This window comes from Balaenoptera physalus, assembly GCF_965194825.1.
Source record: "Balaenoptera physalus genome assembly, chromosome: 19".
NCBI lineage: Eukaryota > Metazoa > Chordata > Mammalia > Artiodactyla > Balaenopteridae > Balaenoptera > Balaenoptera physalus.
In genome coordinates this window covers 48,428,072-48,447,167 of record NC_138900.1, presented here as the reverse complement: position 1 = coordinate 48,447,167, position 19,096 = coordinate 48,428,072, and the positions used below count along the sequence as shown (strand labels likewise).

The following is a 19,096-nucleotide window of genomic DNA, read 5'->3' as shown; positions in this document are numbered from 1 at the left end:
GAAAGCCAGGGTTCGCGCGCAGCGTTTCCTCAGACCTAGAGGGGAGCCAAGCAGGCCAGCTTCTCCCCAACCCCTAGTTGTCTGTCCAGTGGGAACGTTGGTTGTGCCTTTGTTAAAAGATAAATTGAGGCATATTAAAAATTTTAAGATTTTATTTGAACAAAAATGGATGCAAATCGGGTGGCATCTGAACTTGAATCCGGCCTCTGTACCCTGCCACCGAATTAATCTCGGAGACAGAGTTTTGGGTGAAGTAGAAAAGTTTTATTGCTTTGCCAGGCAAAGGGGGCCACAGCGCGCTAATGCCCTCAAAACTGTGTGTCCCAACTTGGAGAGGTTAGTCAGAAGGTTTACAGTAATTGTTCAAAGAGGGCGTGATCAGCTCCTGGACATTCTTCTGATTGGTTGGTGGTGAGGTAAGTGGGAGTCAGCATCATTAACCTTCTGGTTCCAAGGTGTCTGGGGTCTGCGTGCTTGTGGGCAGCATACCGTCCTTAACCATTGACTTCTCCCATCTGATGGGGGTTTCTGTATCTGCAAAACAGCTCAGTATATCGCTTGATGGGGAGCCAGGACCTTGCCCCAAGTCTGCACTATTGTTTCTCTCTCTCTTCTTTTTTTATTGTTTCTCTTGACTGTTTGTTTCTCCTTTGTCTTGCATCCCCTTCCTTCCCTAATTAGCAGCTGCTTGAATATGCCAGATGGAATTTAGGGAAGGTCATAGGCTGAATGAAGCCTATTTCCTGTAATCAAAGAGATGGGGCACATAGAAAGGCTTTTGTGCCCAGGAGCCCCACAGGATCCTGCTCAGTATCACACCCAATCTAACATAGAAAGGAGCTCTGAAGAGCTGTACAATATGAAAGACTTTTATAGGCAGAAGAGAGCGAGAACAAGGAAGTTGGTTATTGCAAGGTTACTTTTCTTTAGCGGATGGCAGGGGGTCTATCAGGCAGGTCACCTAACTAGTGCTGATCAGACGAAGCCTGATTGACTGGAGAGCCAAAACTATAATTAAGTCTTGGTTTGGTGAGTGGGGTTTAGCATAAGCGACTCCATTTGGGGCCTGTTGTCTTTTTTTTTTTTTTTTTTTTAATAACTTCCTGAGGGATCTAATATATTTACAGTCCAGACCCTGGAAATGTCAAAGTTCAGAGGAAAGAGTGCTGGCTGTGAAGCAAGACAGATGAGCATGAATTCCAGCTCCACCCCTTAATGAATGTTTCTGATCACTTTTTACGAGTTACCTAAGTTTCCAAGGATCAGCTCAGCCCGGAGAATGGGATTGACAATATCCACCTATATGGTTGTTGGGAAGAATAAATGACACCTTGCGTGACAGGTGCCTGGATACAACAGATGCTCAATTAACTAATCTCCAATAGTTAATTAACCAATCAGTCGCTGGTGTTATTGGCCACCCATGCCCCGAGTCTTGCCAAATCATGGGTTCATTCTGCCAGCGTCTCGTTGGCGGGAAGATTTCCAGGCTGCAAAGGGCGAACCCCTCACCCTCTCCGAGAGAGGGTGAAATGAGACGGGGTCTCTTTAAGAGCCGGCAGGGCGGGGCGGGCGCGGGGCTGGAGGCGGTGCGCGGAGGCGGGCCCAGTCGCTGGGCCGCGCTCGCGCCGAAGTGCGCCGCAAGGAAGGTCGGGACCGTTGGATTCGCCCGCGGGGCAATGCTGCTGCGGCCGCTGCGGAGCTGGGCTTCCCGGGCGCTGCGCCGCGACAGGCCCCGGAGCCCCGCCTCCAGCCCGGGGTCGCTAGGGGCGCAGCGTTGGGCCTGGCCTCGGGGTAACGCGTCTCTCAGTTCCCCTCGCTGGCGTCCCGGAGGCGGCCCTCAGTCCCATTCCGCGCCCTCAGCTCCCGGAACCAGCCTGAACCCGAAACCCCTTCTCCGAGGCGCCGGGATTTCCCCGGGCGGCCTGGGGGGAGGGGCGGGGCGGTCGCTGGCTGGTGTCCCAGACGCCAGCCGGCAGGGAGCGGGTGGGGCCTTGGGGCTCCGGGCCCAACTCTTGTCCCGAGCTGGGGAGCCCTCTAAAGAGCGGAAAGAACCCCCCTCCCCCAAGGTTCCTGGGCCCATTCTTTTGGCCTTGGGGGAGATGCCGGCGAGCGGTGGGTGGGTTAGGCTCGGTGCGCTCCTTCTCCCGCTGGGAGTGGAGACCCTCCCCTTCAGAAGTGAGAGCCCCTGTTGTGGCCAAGTTCTGGCGTTCTTTGGCCTCGGGGTGTTCAGTGGCACCTGAGAACCCCTGTGGGGTGGGTGGGCCGCGATGTCAGCCCCGGGCCTGCAGGAGAAGCCTGAGTCCTGTGCTGAAACCCACCCCTGGGTTTCAGTGGCTCGCCCGCCAACCCCTCTTACCCCGGAGCTACGAGTGGAGGTCACTCTGCGTTTTAACTAGCTGGACACCCATCAGTGAGGATCATAAATATAAAATGTGTGGAAAACGGAAAGCAGAATATACTAAGTGACCAAAGCTGAGCACAGTTGGGGTCCTGACGTGCCAACAGGACCCCGGCGGCAGTTTCAGTGTCACACAGGTAGATAGCAGTGGTGGGCCTGCCTCCGTCCACATAGGGAGGGTCCCAGGTGTCACTGGAAAACGTTTTTAGGCCAGGGAGCAAGCATAAAAATTACTGTTTTTGTCGTGGTTTAGAAAATTAGGATAAAGAAGAGTGAGCTATTTAAAACTAAGTTAAAAAATTGATTTCCTTTCTTTTCTAGATAAAGGTAGAGAAAATGAAAAAGAGAAAAAATCAGTGGTAAGTCTCCCTCTTATGTGCACTCTTTCCAGTGTAGGATTATATATGTGTAATACACACACACGCATAATACACACATGTTTTGAGGAGGGGAGTGAAGGAATATGTGCACATAGTTAAAAAAACGAATACAAGAGGATTTCCAGGGATAAAGAAGTCTGTCTCCACTCCTGGGCCCCAGACTCCTTCCCCAGAGACCACCTCTGTAACCAGTTTCTGGTGTGTCCTTCCTGAGAATCTGCACAGGTGGGAGAATATATGTATTCATAGCCTTTAGGTGGATTTGGACTATTAGCTTGATGAATGATTACAAGGGGATTTGAAAAGTGGAAGTTTAGTTTGACTGGGTTAGTGGGTGGCAGCCTGGCTGTGAGAGCAGGTCTGCTGACCGCTGCCCCCAGAATACCAATGCTGAGACTGGTGGGTGGGGGAGGGATAACAGAGAATTCATGGGGGTCCACAGACAAGGGTTCCACCAGTGCAGTGACTTTGAGGTGCTACCTCTGGGGTGGGACTGTGGCTGGTGTGAGGTTGAAGGTCAAAGGAGGGTCAAACTGGACATGCCCATGGGATGTTTAAGACTTTAGCTGGCTGCGGTGGGGAGCAGGATTTCGGTCACCGTTGATCCAGAGGCTCAGTTCCTTAAGGGAGCTGGAAGTTGGTAGATATGGCTGGAAAGGGATTTGCTTGGAGGGTGTGGTCAGGAGTACCTTGGCTGGGATATGCAGAAGGCGGAAGGTGTGGGGAGGCCCCCTGGGGTATTTGGGGTGATGGAGAGGGCCTGGGAAGGAGTGAAGTCACACGGAGAGGACTGGTGATGAAATGCTTGAGATTTATGGAAGTTTGTTGAAACTAGAGGTGGGGTGGGGTATGGCATAGGCATCATAGCAGGGGGAAGGGGTTGGTAAGTTGAGCTGGATGGGAATTGATGCAGTATTGTACTATTACTTATGGAGCTAGCATTGTTGTGAGCCTGCCCTGTCCTAGGTGCTTTCTGGGTGTGGTCTGTTACCCCCAGACACACAGTAGGTGGTCCATGGGAAGTGGTGTGGAGCCTGCATTCAGGCCCAGGGCTGCTCTTAGTCATTCAAATCCTCTGAGTTCCTTTGTGGACCTGGGGACCTGGGAATCCAACAGCCCCTGTTAGTGAGCCTGTGGTTGGATGGGGGGGGATGGCAGTGAATAGGACAATGGTGGATCTACAACAACAGGGAGTAGGGGCAGGGCTTCTAGAGGATGATGACTGAGGGGAGACTTGAGGCCTCCTGGGAGAAGGAGAGGGCGAGACAGGAGTGCTGGAGCAGAGGGAACTGCAGGGGTAAGTCACAGAGGGATGAGAGACTGAAGCTTGTGGCCAGTCCCAGAGAGGTGGCTGGGGAGGGCCTGGGGGTCGGGAAGCAGGACCGGAGACAGATCCCAGCGCCCGGAGCCACTGAAAGACTTTACCAGCTGTGATCTGGTTTGCATCTCAGGAAGAGGTGGTGGACCATGGGTAGGGGATGAGGGACCTGGCTGGGCTGGACTGGTGGGGGAGAGGCCAGCAGGGAGGTTGCTCACACAAGGAAGGTTAGAGACCTTAACTAGGGGCCAAGGAGACAGGCCAGGTTCTGCAGGTGAGTAGGAAGTGGGGCCCAGAGGTATTGCTGAGTTGCTGGGTGAGGAGAGAAGACATCCAGGGCCTTGAGGGTGTCTGGGTGGATGGTGCAGCCTTTCCTGAGGACAGGAACGGGAAGAGAAGCCATATGTGGGTGTTGGGGGGTGGTAAATTGAGGTGCCCATGGGACATCCCATGGGATTGGACAGGACAGGGAATATCTGGGCTGAGCTGCAGCTGCGAAGTGAGTCACCGCCACAGAATTACAAAATAAATTCCAAAGTCGGGTTAAAAAGAAGTGACTAATGTTTTCAGGTGAACAAAGTCTGAACAGACATTTCCTGAGTGAATTTATTAACGGCTAGTAAACATAAGAAAGTGCTCAACCTCCCTAACAGAGAAAGAATGCTTTGGGAGATGGAGTGATGAAAGCTGTGGATCAGACCTCAGACCTGGGTTCCAGTCCCAGCTCTGCTCTTTAGTAGAGGTGGATAAGTCCTTAACCTCTTAGAGCCTCAGTTTCCCCATCTGTGCAAATATTCGCAGCTGTGACTGTTGTGAGGATCAATGTGACAATGTTTGCAAAGTACAGAACCCACAGGGGCTAATTTTATAGACATTATTATTATTAACAATGAAATTAACGAAGATTTAGGATGGGATATGCCCAGTATTGGCACAGTATGGTAATAGGCTCACTCTCATCCTTCTAAAAGGGGTGTGAATTGGGTCAGCATTTTAGAGAGTAATTTGGCATCATGCATCAACAGCTATAAAAACTCACTTATCCTTTGATGCAGTGATTATATTTCTAGAAGTCTATTGAAGGGATAATCAGAGCCAATGACAAGGATTTATGTACAGGAATGTTCACCACAGCACAACTTATCATATCAAAAAAATGGGTGTCACAACACAGTTTTATAATAAAATAAAAGTAACTGGACAGAATGTAACATCCAACAGTAGGGATTTCAATAATTCATGGTATATCTTATATGATGGAATATTATTCAGCCATTTAAAATCATGTTTTTGAAAAATATTTAATGACATAGGAAGGTACTCAGTATGTAAGAGATGAAAAAGAAAAGAATAAAAAAATATAAAGTATGATCCAAATGAAATAATAACTGTTCATAGGGGAAAGAAAGGAAAGAAATTGTCAGTCTGGTTAAGGGAAAGTTGGGAAGTCATAACAGTGGGTGTGTATGAGGGAGAGGGAGAGAGAATTTGGGGGGTGAGGGTGGAAAGTCAGATTCTCTTAGTTCTTTGAATGTTAGATAAACTGTGTTCCTTTTTTAAAAAAAATGGCTTTATTGAGTTATGATTTACATACCCCCAAATTCACTTAATTTTAAGTTTACAATTTAATGATTTTTTTAGTAAATTTATAGAGTTGTGCAACATCACAGTCTAATTTTAGAACATTTCCATCATTTAGAAAAGAAACCTCGTGCCCATTTGCAGTCACTCCCCCAGATCCAGGCAACCACTACTCTGCTTCCTGTCTCTATGGATTTGCCTTTTCTGGATATTTCCTGTAAAATGGAATCATATAGTATTTGGTCTTTGTGTCTAGCTTTTTTCACTTAGCGAAATGTTTTTGAGCTGCACCCACGTTGTAGCATGTATCAGCACTTCATTTCTTTTTATTGCCAAATGGCAATACTATAGTGTTCCGTTTTGTGCACGTACCCCACTTTGTTGGCCATTTGGGCAAGTTTCCTTTTTATGGCAGATTTCTCAGGGTCTTTAATAGGACAATATATATTTTGATTCCTTCAGTGGGGGCTTTGGGGCTCTAACCTATTTGCCTCTGGAAAGCTTGGTTCTGATTAAACATTTAAATGATGGTTATCTCTGGAATTATGAGTGATTTTTATTATCTTCTTTTAGTTCTCCATATTTCTTACTGTGAGAATGCTTAAAGTCTATTTTCAGAAAAGATGAGATGTTATTATTTAAAAATAAGGATAGATGGTGCATCACAGCATCAGTTATAATCATGGGACGTTGGAATCAAGGCCTAATAGCAGAGTGGTGGGCCTGGCTGGCCATGTGCTCCCATGGCATGGTGAACATCTTTTCTTGTAGTTGCCTCTTACTTTCCTCCCCATCTTCACACTCATGAACTCAGTGGGTGCTGGGACTGGCTCCTGAATCCACATTGCCTGGCACATGCAAGGCCTTCAGCGAGCAGTTGAAAGACTCTCAAAGATGAGAAATGTATAGAGAAAACAGTACTTGCCTGAAATACACTAAAATGTAGTGATGTTTATCTCCCAGTGGTGGGATTATGGGCAGTATTTTCTGCTTTATGATTTTCTCAATTTTTTTCATTGGGCGTGCACTCCTCTTATAATGTTTTCAGACATCACTTTAAAAGAAAGTTAAAGACTTCCTTTGCTTGACTCCTCTTTCTTCCCTCCATGACAGGGGAACTTGGTGAGATTCTCCATGCCTTGCCTGGTCTAACGAGAAAACCAATTGGTAATCCAAGGCCCTAGATTTACCAACTTTCAGGATTTCGTGGTAGGAATAGGAACACATAGTTTTGGAAGAATGTCTCATCTGAACAACACGTTCCTTGCAATGAACAGGAAAGAAACAGTCTGTGCAGAATGATGTCTAGGTTGAGCTCTTTTTAAATATCTAGGAAAAGTTGTTTCCTTTAAAGAACAACAATAAAAATAAAATCCACTGGTGCCCTGATGGGATCTCCCTTTTGCACACTCACTGTGTTTTCTTGTGCTGAAGGAGTAAGCTGACAGGGAGCCCGGGTTGGAGGGCCAGGCCTCTGTTGGAACTGCGATTGTCCGTCCAGCTCTCCTAGGTAGCCGTTAGGATCAAGGCAGGAGGAAATCTTCGCAGCCAACTGAGAGAGAGTTCAGTTGCTGGGGAGAGTTTGTAGAGGTGGGGCAAAGTGAGACAGCCCACCGTGCCCCTGTGTTTTATGCAGGGTGTGACTGAGGCTCCACTGGGGTCATGAGAAGGGAGTTGCCAGGCCTAGGTGTGAATTCCAGCTCTTTCCCCCGCCAGCCCTGGCACTTGGGGCAAGTCACTTAAGTGGCTCACGTTTCTCTGTGGGTGCTTCCAATCTGGGTGTAAAGGTCACTGTGCAGCAGGACAGGTCCCCTCTGGCTGTGTGTACCCCATGGGACATGTAATATGTGTTGTCAAGGGCAAGTTTGTCTTCTCACATATGTGGAACTGCCCATTTCCTCTCGTGATCTGATGGAACCAAAGCCGTTTGGCCCGTGTCACCAGCAGTCCTGGCTGAGCAGCGTCTTGTCAGAATTGCTGGGCAGCAGGTTCAAGGGTCCCAACCCAGAGTCTGATTCAGAGGGTCTGGGTGCTCCGCTGGTGCTTCTGGAGCAGGGTGTCTGTGGACCAGTCATTGAGAAACCCTGCCGTGGGTCCGTGGTACTCAGCTTCCTCCATGTTGAAATCACCTGGAGAGCTTTCCAAGGTACTGAGGCCTGAGTCCCACCCTGAGATCATGCCAGAATTGGCCTGGGTTGTGGCTTCCTTGTGTGGATTCTTAAAAGTTCCCAGGTGATTGTAGCACATGCGTAAGACTGAGAACCACAGCTTCAGTTGCTTTCTTTCCCTGCAGTGGGTACTTGTAGGAGGCTCCTTGTCTTTCTTCTGGGTAGACTTCTCCCACCAGTGCCAAGACAACCCCTTCCCCCCAGTACACTTAGTGTGAGCAGAGTGAACGTTCAAGCTCTACTCCTTGCCTTATGCCCTTCGAGAGCCTCATTTTTCTCTTCTGTGAAAATGTTAGAACCCGCTTCTCAGGTTCTGGCAAGGTTAAGTGCAGGATTGGTGTATGTTGCCCATCTTAGTCCTTTTCTCCTGTCCTCATACCTTCCAGTCCACGGCCAAGCATATTTTTCTGCACAGAGTGGTGCATTAGGTTCTAGGTAACGTACACGTGCTTCCCAACCTGAAAGTCATTAGGTTCTGGTGAAGGAGGCAGGACATTTAGGCCTAAAATCTAATAGTCTGAGGGGTTGAGCTAGGGAAGGGCAGAGCTAGCGTGGCTGAGGGCAAGCTGTGTGGGGTCTAGGGGTTGACCTAAGGGAGTGTCTGTCCTGGAGGGCAGTGGCCTGGTGGCCAGCAGCGGTGGGCCTGTAGCCTGCCACTGAGGGGAAAGATCGGGTGGTTGTTATTACTAACAACAGGACCCTGGGGGTTTCCTCCAGAGGGATTTTTGTGTACACACTGAAGTCTTGGGCTGAACCAGTTATGCTGTTCACCTGAGCCCTTCCCTAGAAATTCTTCCTGGTATTCCCCCGGGCACTCGATTTCTGGTCCAAACATGCGTTTGTCTTTTGCTAGATCTGTGTCGAGGGCAATATTGCAAGTGGGAAGACGACGTGCCTGGAGTTCTTCTCCAACACAACTGACATCGAGGTACGGCTTCCACACCAGGTTTGAAGGAACCTGCAAAAGCTTGGTGCATTTATAAAGGGTGCAAACCAGACCTGCGCTATAGAAATGCTGCTGGGGGAGTGCGTCCTGTGTGAGAGGAGGGAGAGGCCCCTTGGAAGCTTGTGCCTGGTTTTCCCCCAGATTTTGCTCCACACACCCTTTTCCTTGGCTGATTTTGCTTTGTAACCTCTCACTGTAATAAATCTTAGCTATGAGTATGACTATATGCTGTATCTGGTGAGTCCTCCCAGTGAATCCTCAGACCTGGGGAGGCGGGTGTCTTGGGGACTCCCGACACACCTGTCCTGAGCTGTGTAACTCTCGCTGACACTTTAGAAGCACATGTATTCTCACTGAACACCTTGGAGCCAATGTACAACAACAATACCATCAGCAAGGAGGGTGAACAGCTAATGAGGGTAGTACTCTATGCCAGGCACTGTGTTGAGGCGTCGTTATATTATCTAATTGATTTCATTCTTACAGGAGTAGTCACTATGAGACAGGTCCTGTTATTACTTCAGTTGCAGAGGAGGAAACTGAGGCTCAGTAAGGTGACATGGCTTGGCCAGGTTCGCACGGCTAGTGCATGTGGTGCCATGTCCCAGCCCAGGCTGTCTGCTGCAGGGGCCATGCCCTTGTTTGGCTCTATAGTATGCAGAGCTTTTTTGGCTTTAGGAAAACCACCCAGCCTTCAGATCTCAGCTCTGCTCTCTGACCTCCCCAGCTAGGTTACCCTCCATGGTGTAGGTCCTTCTGGCTCCTCTGTATCCTTATTTTGTACTACTTCTCGGGGTTTGAAAATATGTGTTGCTTTCTGTGATGACCTGATTAATGTCTGCTTCCCCGGTAAGTTTAAAGTTGAAAGCGTGAAAGCAGGGCTGGGGTGGTTTTTCTCTTGCTGAATCCTTGGTACCTAGCGTGGCACCTGGCACAGTGGGTGCTCAGTATTTGTTGAGTGACAGTGCCACAGATGGGGCACAGGTCGAGGCTGCCTGTGTCCCAGCCTCTGGTGGGCCTGAGTGGTACAGCATATGCTACTCAGCGGACAGGACCAGAGTGCTGAAGACCCAGAAGAAGGAGAGGGAGGTTGGGAGGAGCAAGGAATGATTCACAGAGGAAGGGATATTTGAACTAGATTCTGAAGGATGTATAGGAGTTTTCCATGTAATGAAAGTTGAGGTGAAATGAGGTGAGGTGGGCATACTGGGCAGAACAACAGCATGAGCAAAGGCACAGAGGGGTAAAAGGTGGGGGGAGGTTACTCTTCAAGGGTCCCATGCAGTGCTTTCCTTTGGTCTCTTGTGCCCTGTGGCACCTACTCACATAGACTTGAAAGTCCCCAGAGGGATCCGGATAGTCTCAAAATCTTGGCCCCAAGAGCGCCATTTACTTATTTATTTACCTTGGCTGTGTTGGGTCTTAGTTGTGGCATGCATGTGGGATCTAGTTCCCTGACCAGGGATCAATCCCGGACCCCCTGCATTGGGAGCGCAGAGTCTTACCCACTGGACCACCAGGGAAGTCCCAAGGGCACCATTTAAACCCTTTCCAGTACACACCTGCACAGCTTAGGGAGGCTACTAAAGAAACAGGACTCTTTGCCGTCATTGTGCCCAACACAGAGATCAGAGGGAGGAAAGGGAGGCAGAGCACGCTGCCGAGGTCGCTGGAGAGCCCTCAGGCTGGAAGCTGGGTGCAGGCTGCAGCCTGAAGTGCAAGAAGCAGCCTCCCTCTTGGCTTCTCTCACCTCCCTGCCTTCCTGATGTGGTGGGCAGTAAGGGGCAGGGTGGAACACATGAAGGGGGGATTGGGAGAACCCATCTTGCCCCTGGGGAGCTCCCGTGGCAGCAGGAGAAGTGGCGTGTGCATATGCTTGTATACAGGGGTGGACAGAGTGGTTCTCAAGTCATTTCTCGAAGCTGCGCCTGGAGCCATGTCTACATGGAGTTGTGGCCTCGCAGGGAGGGTTGCTCCACTCTTTTGGCCCACCCTGGGTGCCCAAATCTTGACTCTCTCCCCCATCCCACCCCTAACATGAGCCTTCACAGAGCTCAGAACTGAGGAGCAGCAGCTCTCTGATGTTTTCTTTCCTGACAGGTGTTAACGGAGCCTGTGCCCAAGTGGAGAAATGTCCGAGGCCATAATCCTCTGGTGAGTGTGTTGTTCTATGCGTGAACCGCCAGCTGCCCCCTAAGTGTGCAGGAACAGCGCTGCTGGTACCTGAGCCTGCACCTGTCCAGACGTGTCCTTGCCCTTCACTGGGTGGTGGGGGAGAGGGAGGGGACAGAGGGAAAATGGCGGCATGTCGATGGTCTGAGGTCCAGGTGCTTTGAGGCCTGGCTGGGCATGTAAGGAGCCCAGGGACCTCCTGTCAGCTATCCCAAACTGTCCCAAGTGGTCGGCCCCAGCTACCGGGGGGCCCGTCTCCTGCTGCTCATTCTTACCCCACCCTCTCCTAGAAGAAACCCAGGTCTCCTCAGGCCTAGCCCCCCAGGACCTGTCCCTAAGTAACTAGCTTCCTTGGTAAACCTCTGATTGGGGTTCGCACTTGGCAATGCCCAGGGGCTGCCTCAGGCTCACCCTGAAGCTACCAGTCTGCTTTCCCAAGGGTGGACCTAGCAAGTAGGGGCTGTAATGTGCCTGTGCCCCTCCCACCTCCTTCCCCGTTCAGAAGGCTCAGCTCTGGCTGCTTGAAAGAGGTGGGTGGAGTCTGGATCCTGTAAGAGTGAGCTCAAGAAAGGGATGTTGGTTCTGGGCTCCTGTCCCATGATGGAGGAACGATTAATTTCGTTTTTCAGGTAAGGAAACCGTGGCTGAAATAGGTTGCCCAAGGTCACACAGCTGGTAAATGACAGATCTAGGTTTGAACCTTGGACTAGGGGGAGCCTGTGCTGTCCCCTCATTTCTAGCAACACAACTGGCATCTCCTTGTGTGGTTCTTTAGACTCTGAGTTCTGCTAAGGGCAGGGAGTGTGTCTAATTTGGCTCACCGTTTTTTGCTAGAACATAGCACAGTGCTGAGCACTTAGTAGGTGCTTGTTCACTGCTTGATTCAGCCAGTATTCACTGCATGCCTGCCACGTGCCAGACACTATTCTAGACGCTGGGGCGGTGAGCACCTCGAAGCTTCTGCTCTGCTGGCCCTAATATCCCAGTGTGGGGAGGCAGAAGGCAATTAAAAAGTGTGTGATACAGTGGGTGGTGACAGGAGCCAAGAAGGCATCTAAAGCAGGTAAAAGGATATTATTTAAATAAGGCAAAACCTCTCAGAGCTTTTGAATAAAGAATCCCAGAGATGGGAAAAGAGTTTCACCTCTCAGCAAGGGGGAGAAGATGGAATGCCAGTCGTGGGCATAACAAGGAAGCTCAGAAACATTCCTGTCTTCTAGGAAACCGGGAGGAACCAGGGCTGGATTGTTATGTAAGACAACTAGAGTTGCAGACGTTAGGGGTTAGAGGTGACATTCACAGAACCCAGTCCCAGTCTCAGAAGTCTGAGTACCGTGGCACAAAGAGCATTGCCAATGACAGTTTTATAATAAAAAAAACAATAGAATTAGATATTTTTACACAAGTTTCCACTCTAGACAGAGGAGCAAGACTGATAGTTTTGTGAAAAGTCTCAGTTCATCACTTTATCTGAATCGGTTTTCTGATGCAGAAAGGTCTTTTTTTCTGCAGCTGTCAGGCAAGAGGGAGTGTTTCTCCTAACTTTTCTGAGAATCTTTCACCCGCAGTTAGGAGTTTGCAGTTTTCAATGCAGAGCACCGGAGTTTCATTAGTTAGCACCAAGAGAAAAAGAAGCAAAAATGTGGAAAAGAGCAGAATAGGATTATTAGCAAGTGGAACATGGAGCAGGAAGTATTTTGTATCTACAGGCAGTAGAGAGTGATTGGGGGGATGGATTCTGTTTTAGAGAGGATGGTTGGGAAGGCATCTCTGACAAAGTGACATTTGAGCAGAAACCTAAACAAAGCATGGGAGTGAGCAGTGCAGGTATCTGGGGGAGAGTGTTCAGACAGAAGGCACAGCAGATGCAGAGGCCCTGAGGTGAAATCGCACTTGGGTGTTTGGGTAACGCTAAGGAGGCTCATGTGGTTGCAAGCTCACAGAGCCAAAGGAAGAATGGTTGGAGACAAGAGAAGATGGAAGTGATTGTCTAGGGCCCTGTGGGCCTTGGTAAGGGCTTTGGATTTCATTGTGAATGCAGTGGGAAGCCAGGGAGGGTCCTGAGCAGGGGAGTGACGATAACTGGCTCCTGTAGTGTAACAGGCTCCCTGGCTGCCGGATAGAGAGCAGGCTGCAGGGCTCAGGGAACATGATTGAATGCCTGAATGAATGCTCCCTGGGACTTTATGTAGGCTTCTGTTATAGCTGTTCCCAGGCTGTCCTGTAACTGCTCCAGTGTTTGTCTCTGTCCACTCTGTGACCGGGCTGGGAGTCCTACAGATACAGCACTGCATTCTCCCCTCTTTAGGGTCTGATGTACCAGGACGCCTGTCGATGGGGCCTCACGCTGCAGACATATGTGCAGCTTACCATGCTGGACCAGCACACTTGTCCTCAGGTACATTTCAGATGCTTGGTTTCAACCTTCTTAAACACAGTTTTCTTCATATGAGTGGCGTGTGGTTGCCAGGAAGGGAAACCTCACAAGGAAGCCCCGCTGGGCCTTCAGAGCTGCTCAGCCTTCTCTGTCTCTGGGACCAAGGTCTCTGTTCCTACAGCTCTCTGAGGACCAGCCTCCAGTGCCCCCACCCACCAACCTCAGCTAGCCAAGAACTTGCTATGATGCCGTGTGAGCCCGAGTCTTCCTGACCCGACCGCTCCTGGGCTCGACTCCCTTTAACTCAGTTCTTCTCAAAGTGTGGTCCCTGGCCTAGGAGCGGCAGCGGCACCTGGAGGCTTGTTAGAAATGCACATTTTCTGGCCCCAGCCTGGATCTGCTGGATCAGAAATTCTGGGGTGAGGCCCAGCAATCTGGGTTTTATCACGCCCTCCAGGTGATTTTAACGCATCCCTTATTTGTTTGCAAATTTGTTTGCATGAGAACTGCTGATCTAACCTTCACAAGGCTTGTTTGCATTTTCAGTTCAGGTTCTTGAGAGAAAGAATCTGATTGGCTCAGCTTGGGTCAGGTGTCCAACCCTGGTCCAGTCAGGTATTGGGGCAGGTCACAAACACGGCCATTTAGGCCCCTTCGATCAGCGGGGTGTGAGTAGGGGCAGAGTCTCTTAGAAGAAAGGCTGACTGAGAGATCTGGTTGGCACCTGTGGTTCAGAATGGCAAGTACAACCTAAGAGACTGGCTTTGGAGGCTCTCCTTGAAGGAGACAGGAGATCCATCGGCCAGTTTCTCTGACACAGCCATTCAGTGGTTTGATTCAAGGCTGGGCACTTGCAACCATAGCTGTCATTCTTCTACAAATCTGTGTCTTTTAATATTAGAAAAAGATATGAGCAGAACTGTATGAATTTCTATCTCCCCAAAAATCTGTCTAAAAGATACATGTCAGAGTATGGTCTGAGGCTGGCATGCACCCTACTTTTCCTGAGTGGGCACTCGATTGCAAATGTAAATTGTATCTAGTATATCTGAATATAATGGGCTGTATGTGTGTTCCTCTGTTTAAGGAAATCTGTCAGGAAGGAGGCAGAGAAAGAGAGATGGACAGACGAGGAAAGAGGAGAAGGAGAGAGGGAAAAATGGGGAACTAGCAAAAGATGGGCAGCAGAGAGTCATAAGTAAGGAGAGGACTGAAAAATAGAAAAGAAGGCAGATGGACAGATAGACAAATAGGAGAGTCAGGAAATTCCTGGGTTATGGCTTTAAATCAGCCTCTGATTTGCTGGTCCAGGTCCCGTTGGGTGCTGTGGTCCAGGCTCAGTGAGAGCAGTGTTTGCCCACTTGGTGTCAAGAGTAAGAGCACCTCCGGCTTCCCAATGGTACACTGTGGACAAAGGGAAAGGCCTTCTGTGGAGGGTGTGTGCATGCTGGCAGAGAGGGGCCACGTCAGTGTCGTCCTCCCTCTTCCTGGGCACAGCCCTTTCCAGTTTTGAAGGGCAGCAGTGATCCCCAGCCAGCCCTGTGAGGAGGCAGTGAAGTTGGCAGGCATGCTGGTGGGGTTCCATAAAGCCACAGCCCAGCCCTCTCGGAGCTCTGCCTCTGCTTAAGCAAATGCATCCTATTTAGGTCCATGATAATCACCACACTTTGTGCTTGCCACCACTTTCCCGGGGGGCACTTGGAAGTTTTTCTAGCACTTCCCCAAACACACAGTCCAGTGGAGCCTCACCCCTCCTGTGAAGGAGGCTGCTGCTGACAGGCCCTCCACCCGGCCTTGCTGCACTGACCACTGAGCTTCAGGGCATGGTATGGGGAGGGTCCAGGGCCCAGGGAGCCTAACGTGGGACACAGGGTTCTCTGGTGTCCACCTCCCTCTCCTGAGGCTTCTCAATTCTTGTATTCAGCATAGACCGTAGGCAGGGGGAGCAACAGGCATTCTTCAAGGCTTCCTGACCCCTTCCTCTTTGCCTGAGTTAGTGAATCACTTTTTGTTTTCTTGTAGACATTGCCTGTACGGTTGATGGAGCGGTCGATTCACAGCGCAAGATACGTTTTTGTAGAAAACTTGTATAGAAGGTACCGTAGTTTGCACAATCGATAATTTATTAAACCATTGAATTTTTAGAAATGAAATTGGAACTTATTTATCGAATTGACACATACTGAGTACCTACTGTGTTGCCACAGTAACACTGTGTAACAACCAACCACGAAACCTCAGTGACAGACAGCTCTGCGCGCTGATGGCTCGGCCGTCCAGGACGGTCGGCCCGGCGGCTCTGCTGACCTTGGCTGGCTCAGTGATATGTCCAGGGGTTGTCTGGTCTAGGGTGGCCCGGTGAGGGTGACTGGGGTGACTCATCTCTCATCTGCTTGCTGATCTTCCTCCTGGGACTGGCAAGCTGGCCTGGGCATTCACGTCTCATGGCGATGGCAGATCGAAAGCACCGTAAAGTTCTTTTTCAGGTCTCTGCTTCATGTTCGCTAACATCCATTGGCCAAAGCAGGTCACACCAGCCCACCCCAGTCTGAGAGGGGGCAGGGCCCTGTGAGTTACACGGCAAAGTGGGAGGAGACAGGGAGGGGTGAAGATTCAGAGCGACTAGAGCAATCAGTCCAGCAGTGTGCATGATACTTGTTGTGGTTTCACTCACAGCTGTCTTCTGCCCTCACGGGAGCAGACTCTGTCACACAGACCTAGCTGGGGGGGCTTCTGGTGGCCCTCAGAGGTGTGGGGTCCTCCACTCCTGCGCTCAGTTGACTGCTGATGTTTGGGGGTCTTGGGGAATGGCCTGCAGCTTCTTCTCTGCGTCTCCCTTCTTGGTAGCTTTGAGCTTCACTCCCTCACAGAGCTGGTTCTGATATCTGCCTTCCACTCTACACCCTGGCTCCCTGTTCCCTCCCATCTGCAGCTGTGGTCCCAGCCTCCCTGTCTAGGTGGGTTGAGCCTCTCATTCTTTTTTTTCCTTTTCTTTTATTTATTTATTTTTGGCTGCGTTGGGTCTTCGCTGCTGTGCGCGGACTTTCTCTAGTTGTCGTGAGCGGGGGGCTACTCTTAGTTGCGGTGCGCAGGCTTCTCATTGCGGTGGCTTCTCTTTGTTGTGGAGCACCGGCTCTGGGGCGCACGGGCTTTAGTAGTTGTGGCTCGCGGGCTCTAGAACTCAGGCTCAGTAGTTGTGACGCACGGGCTTAGTTGCTCCGTGGCACGTGGGATCTTCCCGGACCAGGGCTCAAACCCATGTCCCCTGCGTTGGCAGGTGAATTCTTAACCACTGCGGCACCAAGGAAGCCCCTCTTGTTATTCTTAATTACTTCTTTCTGTTGGTTTTCTTCGTGGTATTCAAGACAACTTCTAATTAGATTGAACCATATGAAATTGTTAACACTTGACCAATTTTGACCTGCAAAAATGGCAGTTTTATGTGGTTTAACTTAGTATCTATTTACTTGTTTGTCTATTGCATGTCCCACCAACTGGACCATAAGCTCCTTGAAGGCAAGGGAGCACGTCTGGTTTGCTGGCCTAGCTGGTACCCAGCACAGAGCTGGCACCTGGGTGATACTCGTTAGCTATTGCTGGGTGTCAGGGCCTGTGGCTGGTCTTTGGTCTCCAGCCCAACTTGTCCCCCAGCTGTTTCACACCCCTTCCTCTGAGGGTGCCACAAAAAGGCTTCTCCCTGGGTCCTGAGCTGCCAAGGATCGTGCCCTAGAGCCTGTGTGGTCCCAGGGTGAGAGCCTCTGCCCCCACCCACTCCAAGCATCCCCAGTGCTATGGGGTCAGGGTTGGCAGCCAGGGCAAGTCCTGACTGTAGCTTTGTCCTTTGACCTCAGAACTTTCTTGTGGGCTCTACCCTTCCATCAGGCAGCATTCCTGATGCTGGAGCCCCATCCGCACCTGGCTGCCTGCGTGTCTAGTGGGGCTGGCGTGCCCACTGCTCGGTTTACACAGCCCTTCGCCCTCCCTTGCTCCTGCTCATTAGTGCCTCTGCCACGGGGAGGACGGTCAGAGGAGAGGAGAGAGGAGGACGAGGGAACCCCTCCGGTGTTCATTTACTGCGGACCCCGGCAGTGGGTGGGATTCCCTGTGACCCTCGCGTAGCTGGGCTGTCTCTGTTTGCTAATTGCAGTCAGCCTGGCTAGTTCTGTGTGGCAGCCAGTGGCTCTTTTTGAAGAGGGTGACCTGGAATGGAATGACCAGAAGTCAAGGGGAGAGAGTGGAGGGTGGACTTCAGTGCACCTCAGTTCCATCCTGGCTCTGGAGGCATTGTGAACACACCCAGGTTCCTGAACCTCTCTGAGCCCTTCTGCTCTCTGATTCTGTTGTCCGTCTCTGGAAAGCCTTTGGAGTGGTTGCCTGGTTAAGGTTTGTGTCCCTTGCCCACATTGGTCTGCAGGAAATTTGCCAGTTGAACCCCCTCCCCCCACAGGCTGCCTAACGTCTGGTGAGCTTGCCCAGGAGCTGCTTGTGTTGCTGGTCCTGGGCGCAGTTTTAAATTTTAGCTGATGTCCCGGGCTTTGGTTCCTCACACCCATGGTCCTTCATCTCAGCACTTCTGATGGGTGGTTCTCTGTTCCCTGACCTCCGTGGCTGTGGTCCAGGTGATGGGGCCTTGATGGGGCCTTGCCCTGGGCTGTTTGGTGGGTAGGGAAAGGCTGTAGCTTTTCATTTTTTGAGCTCTTTTCCTTCATATTTACACCTCCCCCTGGCCCTCCCAGAATGCCTGGCATCTGTGGGTAGGATTTCTGTGGGACAGTGAACCACAGAAGAAATTCACAGCGTCCTTGTTTCTGTTCCCAGGACCTAATTGTTTTAAGTTCACACAGCCTCCAGAGGGCATGGATTTCCTTGAAGATCTTGTTGGAGCCTCGAGACTGATCTCTGGTATCACTTGATGGAGCCCAAAGGCTGTGGGTTGGCCCGAGGGATCACTGTGGCACCCTGGGGGGCCAGGCCATCCGCCACTTTGGTTTCAGGGAAATGGGAGAAGGCAGTGCTCCTCAAACCCTTTCCCTGAAGTCTCCAAAGGCAGAGAAACGCTCACCCAGGCGGCCGCTTCCCTGCAGGTTTTCCCAGCCTGTGTACCCGAAGCAGCCGGCTAACTAACTGGAAATTTCTTTGAAGACTTCTCTTCGAAGTCTTTGCATTCTATCCCATAACATATCCTTGTGATTGTAACGACTGGTGTGCTCAGGACGTGGCTGGGAGTCCCCCTCACTCAGCCACACTCCCCAGAGAGCCCGAGTTTGGGCAGCAGAGATCCAAGGGCAGGGGCAACAAGAGGCACCTTCCCAGTGCAGGCCATGCACTTGTGGGACTGGTTCAGCTTATCTGAGAGTAGGCACGGCTCATGCGGTTGAGGGGCAGGCCAGGGACCCGTGGGCAGGAGCTACAGTTATTGTCCTTCCGTTTGAACCCTCAAGGCAGCACTGAGATGGGCACTGTTGACTGTGTTTGGCAGATCAGGAACCACGTGGGGTCCGAAGGCCTTGCTCCTTCCTGGTTGGGCAGGAAACTGACCGGGGGGCTGACCTGCACACTGCTATGTGGGGCAGCAGTGAAGGAGGAAGTGGTGAGGCATCTAGATTTCTCTCTTTAAGGCCAGAGGCTTCAGGCCCCAGGGGAGCCCCTGGTGTGCTGGCTCCGGGGGACCAGGCCTCTGCCCCTTTCCACCCAGGCCCTACACTCAGCTTCTCCCACAGACTCCGTGCATCTTGTTAATGCACCCATGCTGC

At 50.9% G+C, this 19,096-nt stretch overlaps 1 protein-coding gene across 7 annotated transcripts in view; it reads left to right on the top strand.

The window, feature by feature from the left end:
* Positions 1-19,096, top strand: part of TK2 (thymidine kinase 2) — an 80,733-nt gene that overhangs the window by 48,479 nt on the left and 13,158 nt on the right. For 2 of the 7 annotated variants that reach the window (XR_014257200.1, XR_014257202.1), the window contains exons 1-6: positions 54-1,794; positions 2,723-2,760; positions 8,702-8,776; positions 10,895-10,948; positions 13,275-13,364; positions 15,366-15,439. Coding sequence is in view for 4 of the 7 variants with exons in the window: in XM_082439738.1 (XP_082295864.1) it covers positions 1,446-1,794; positions 2,723-2,760; positions 8,702-8,776; positions 10,895-10,948; positions 13,275-13,364; positions 15,366-15,439 (680 nt within the window). In the remaining 3 variants the exon portion in view is untranslated. Of the gene's footprint in view, positions 1-53; positions 1,795-2,044; positions 2,539-2,722; positions 2,761-8,701; positions 8,777-10,894; positions 10,949-13,274; positions 13,365-15,365; positions 15,440-19,096 lie in introns of those variants that run through there. The other 5 variants (XR_014257201.1, XM_082439738.1, XM_082439741.1 and 2 more) reach the window with 5 other exon arrangements.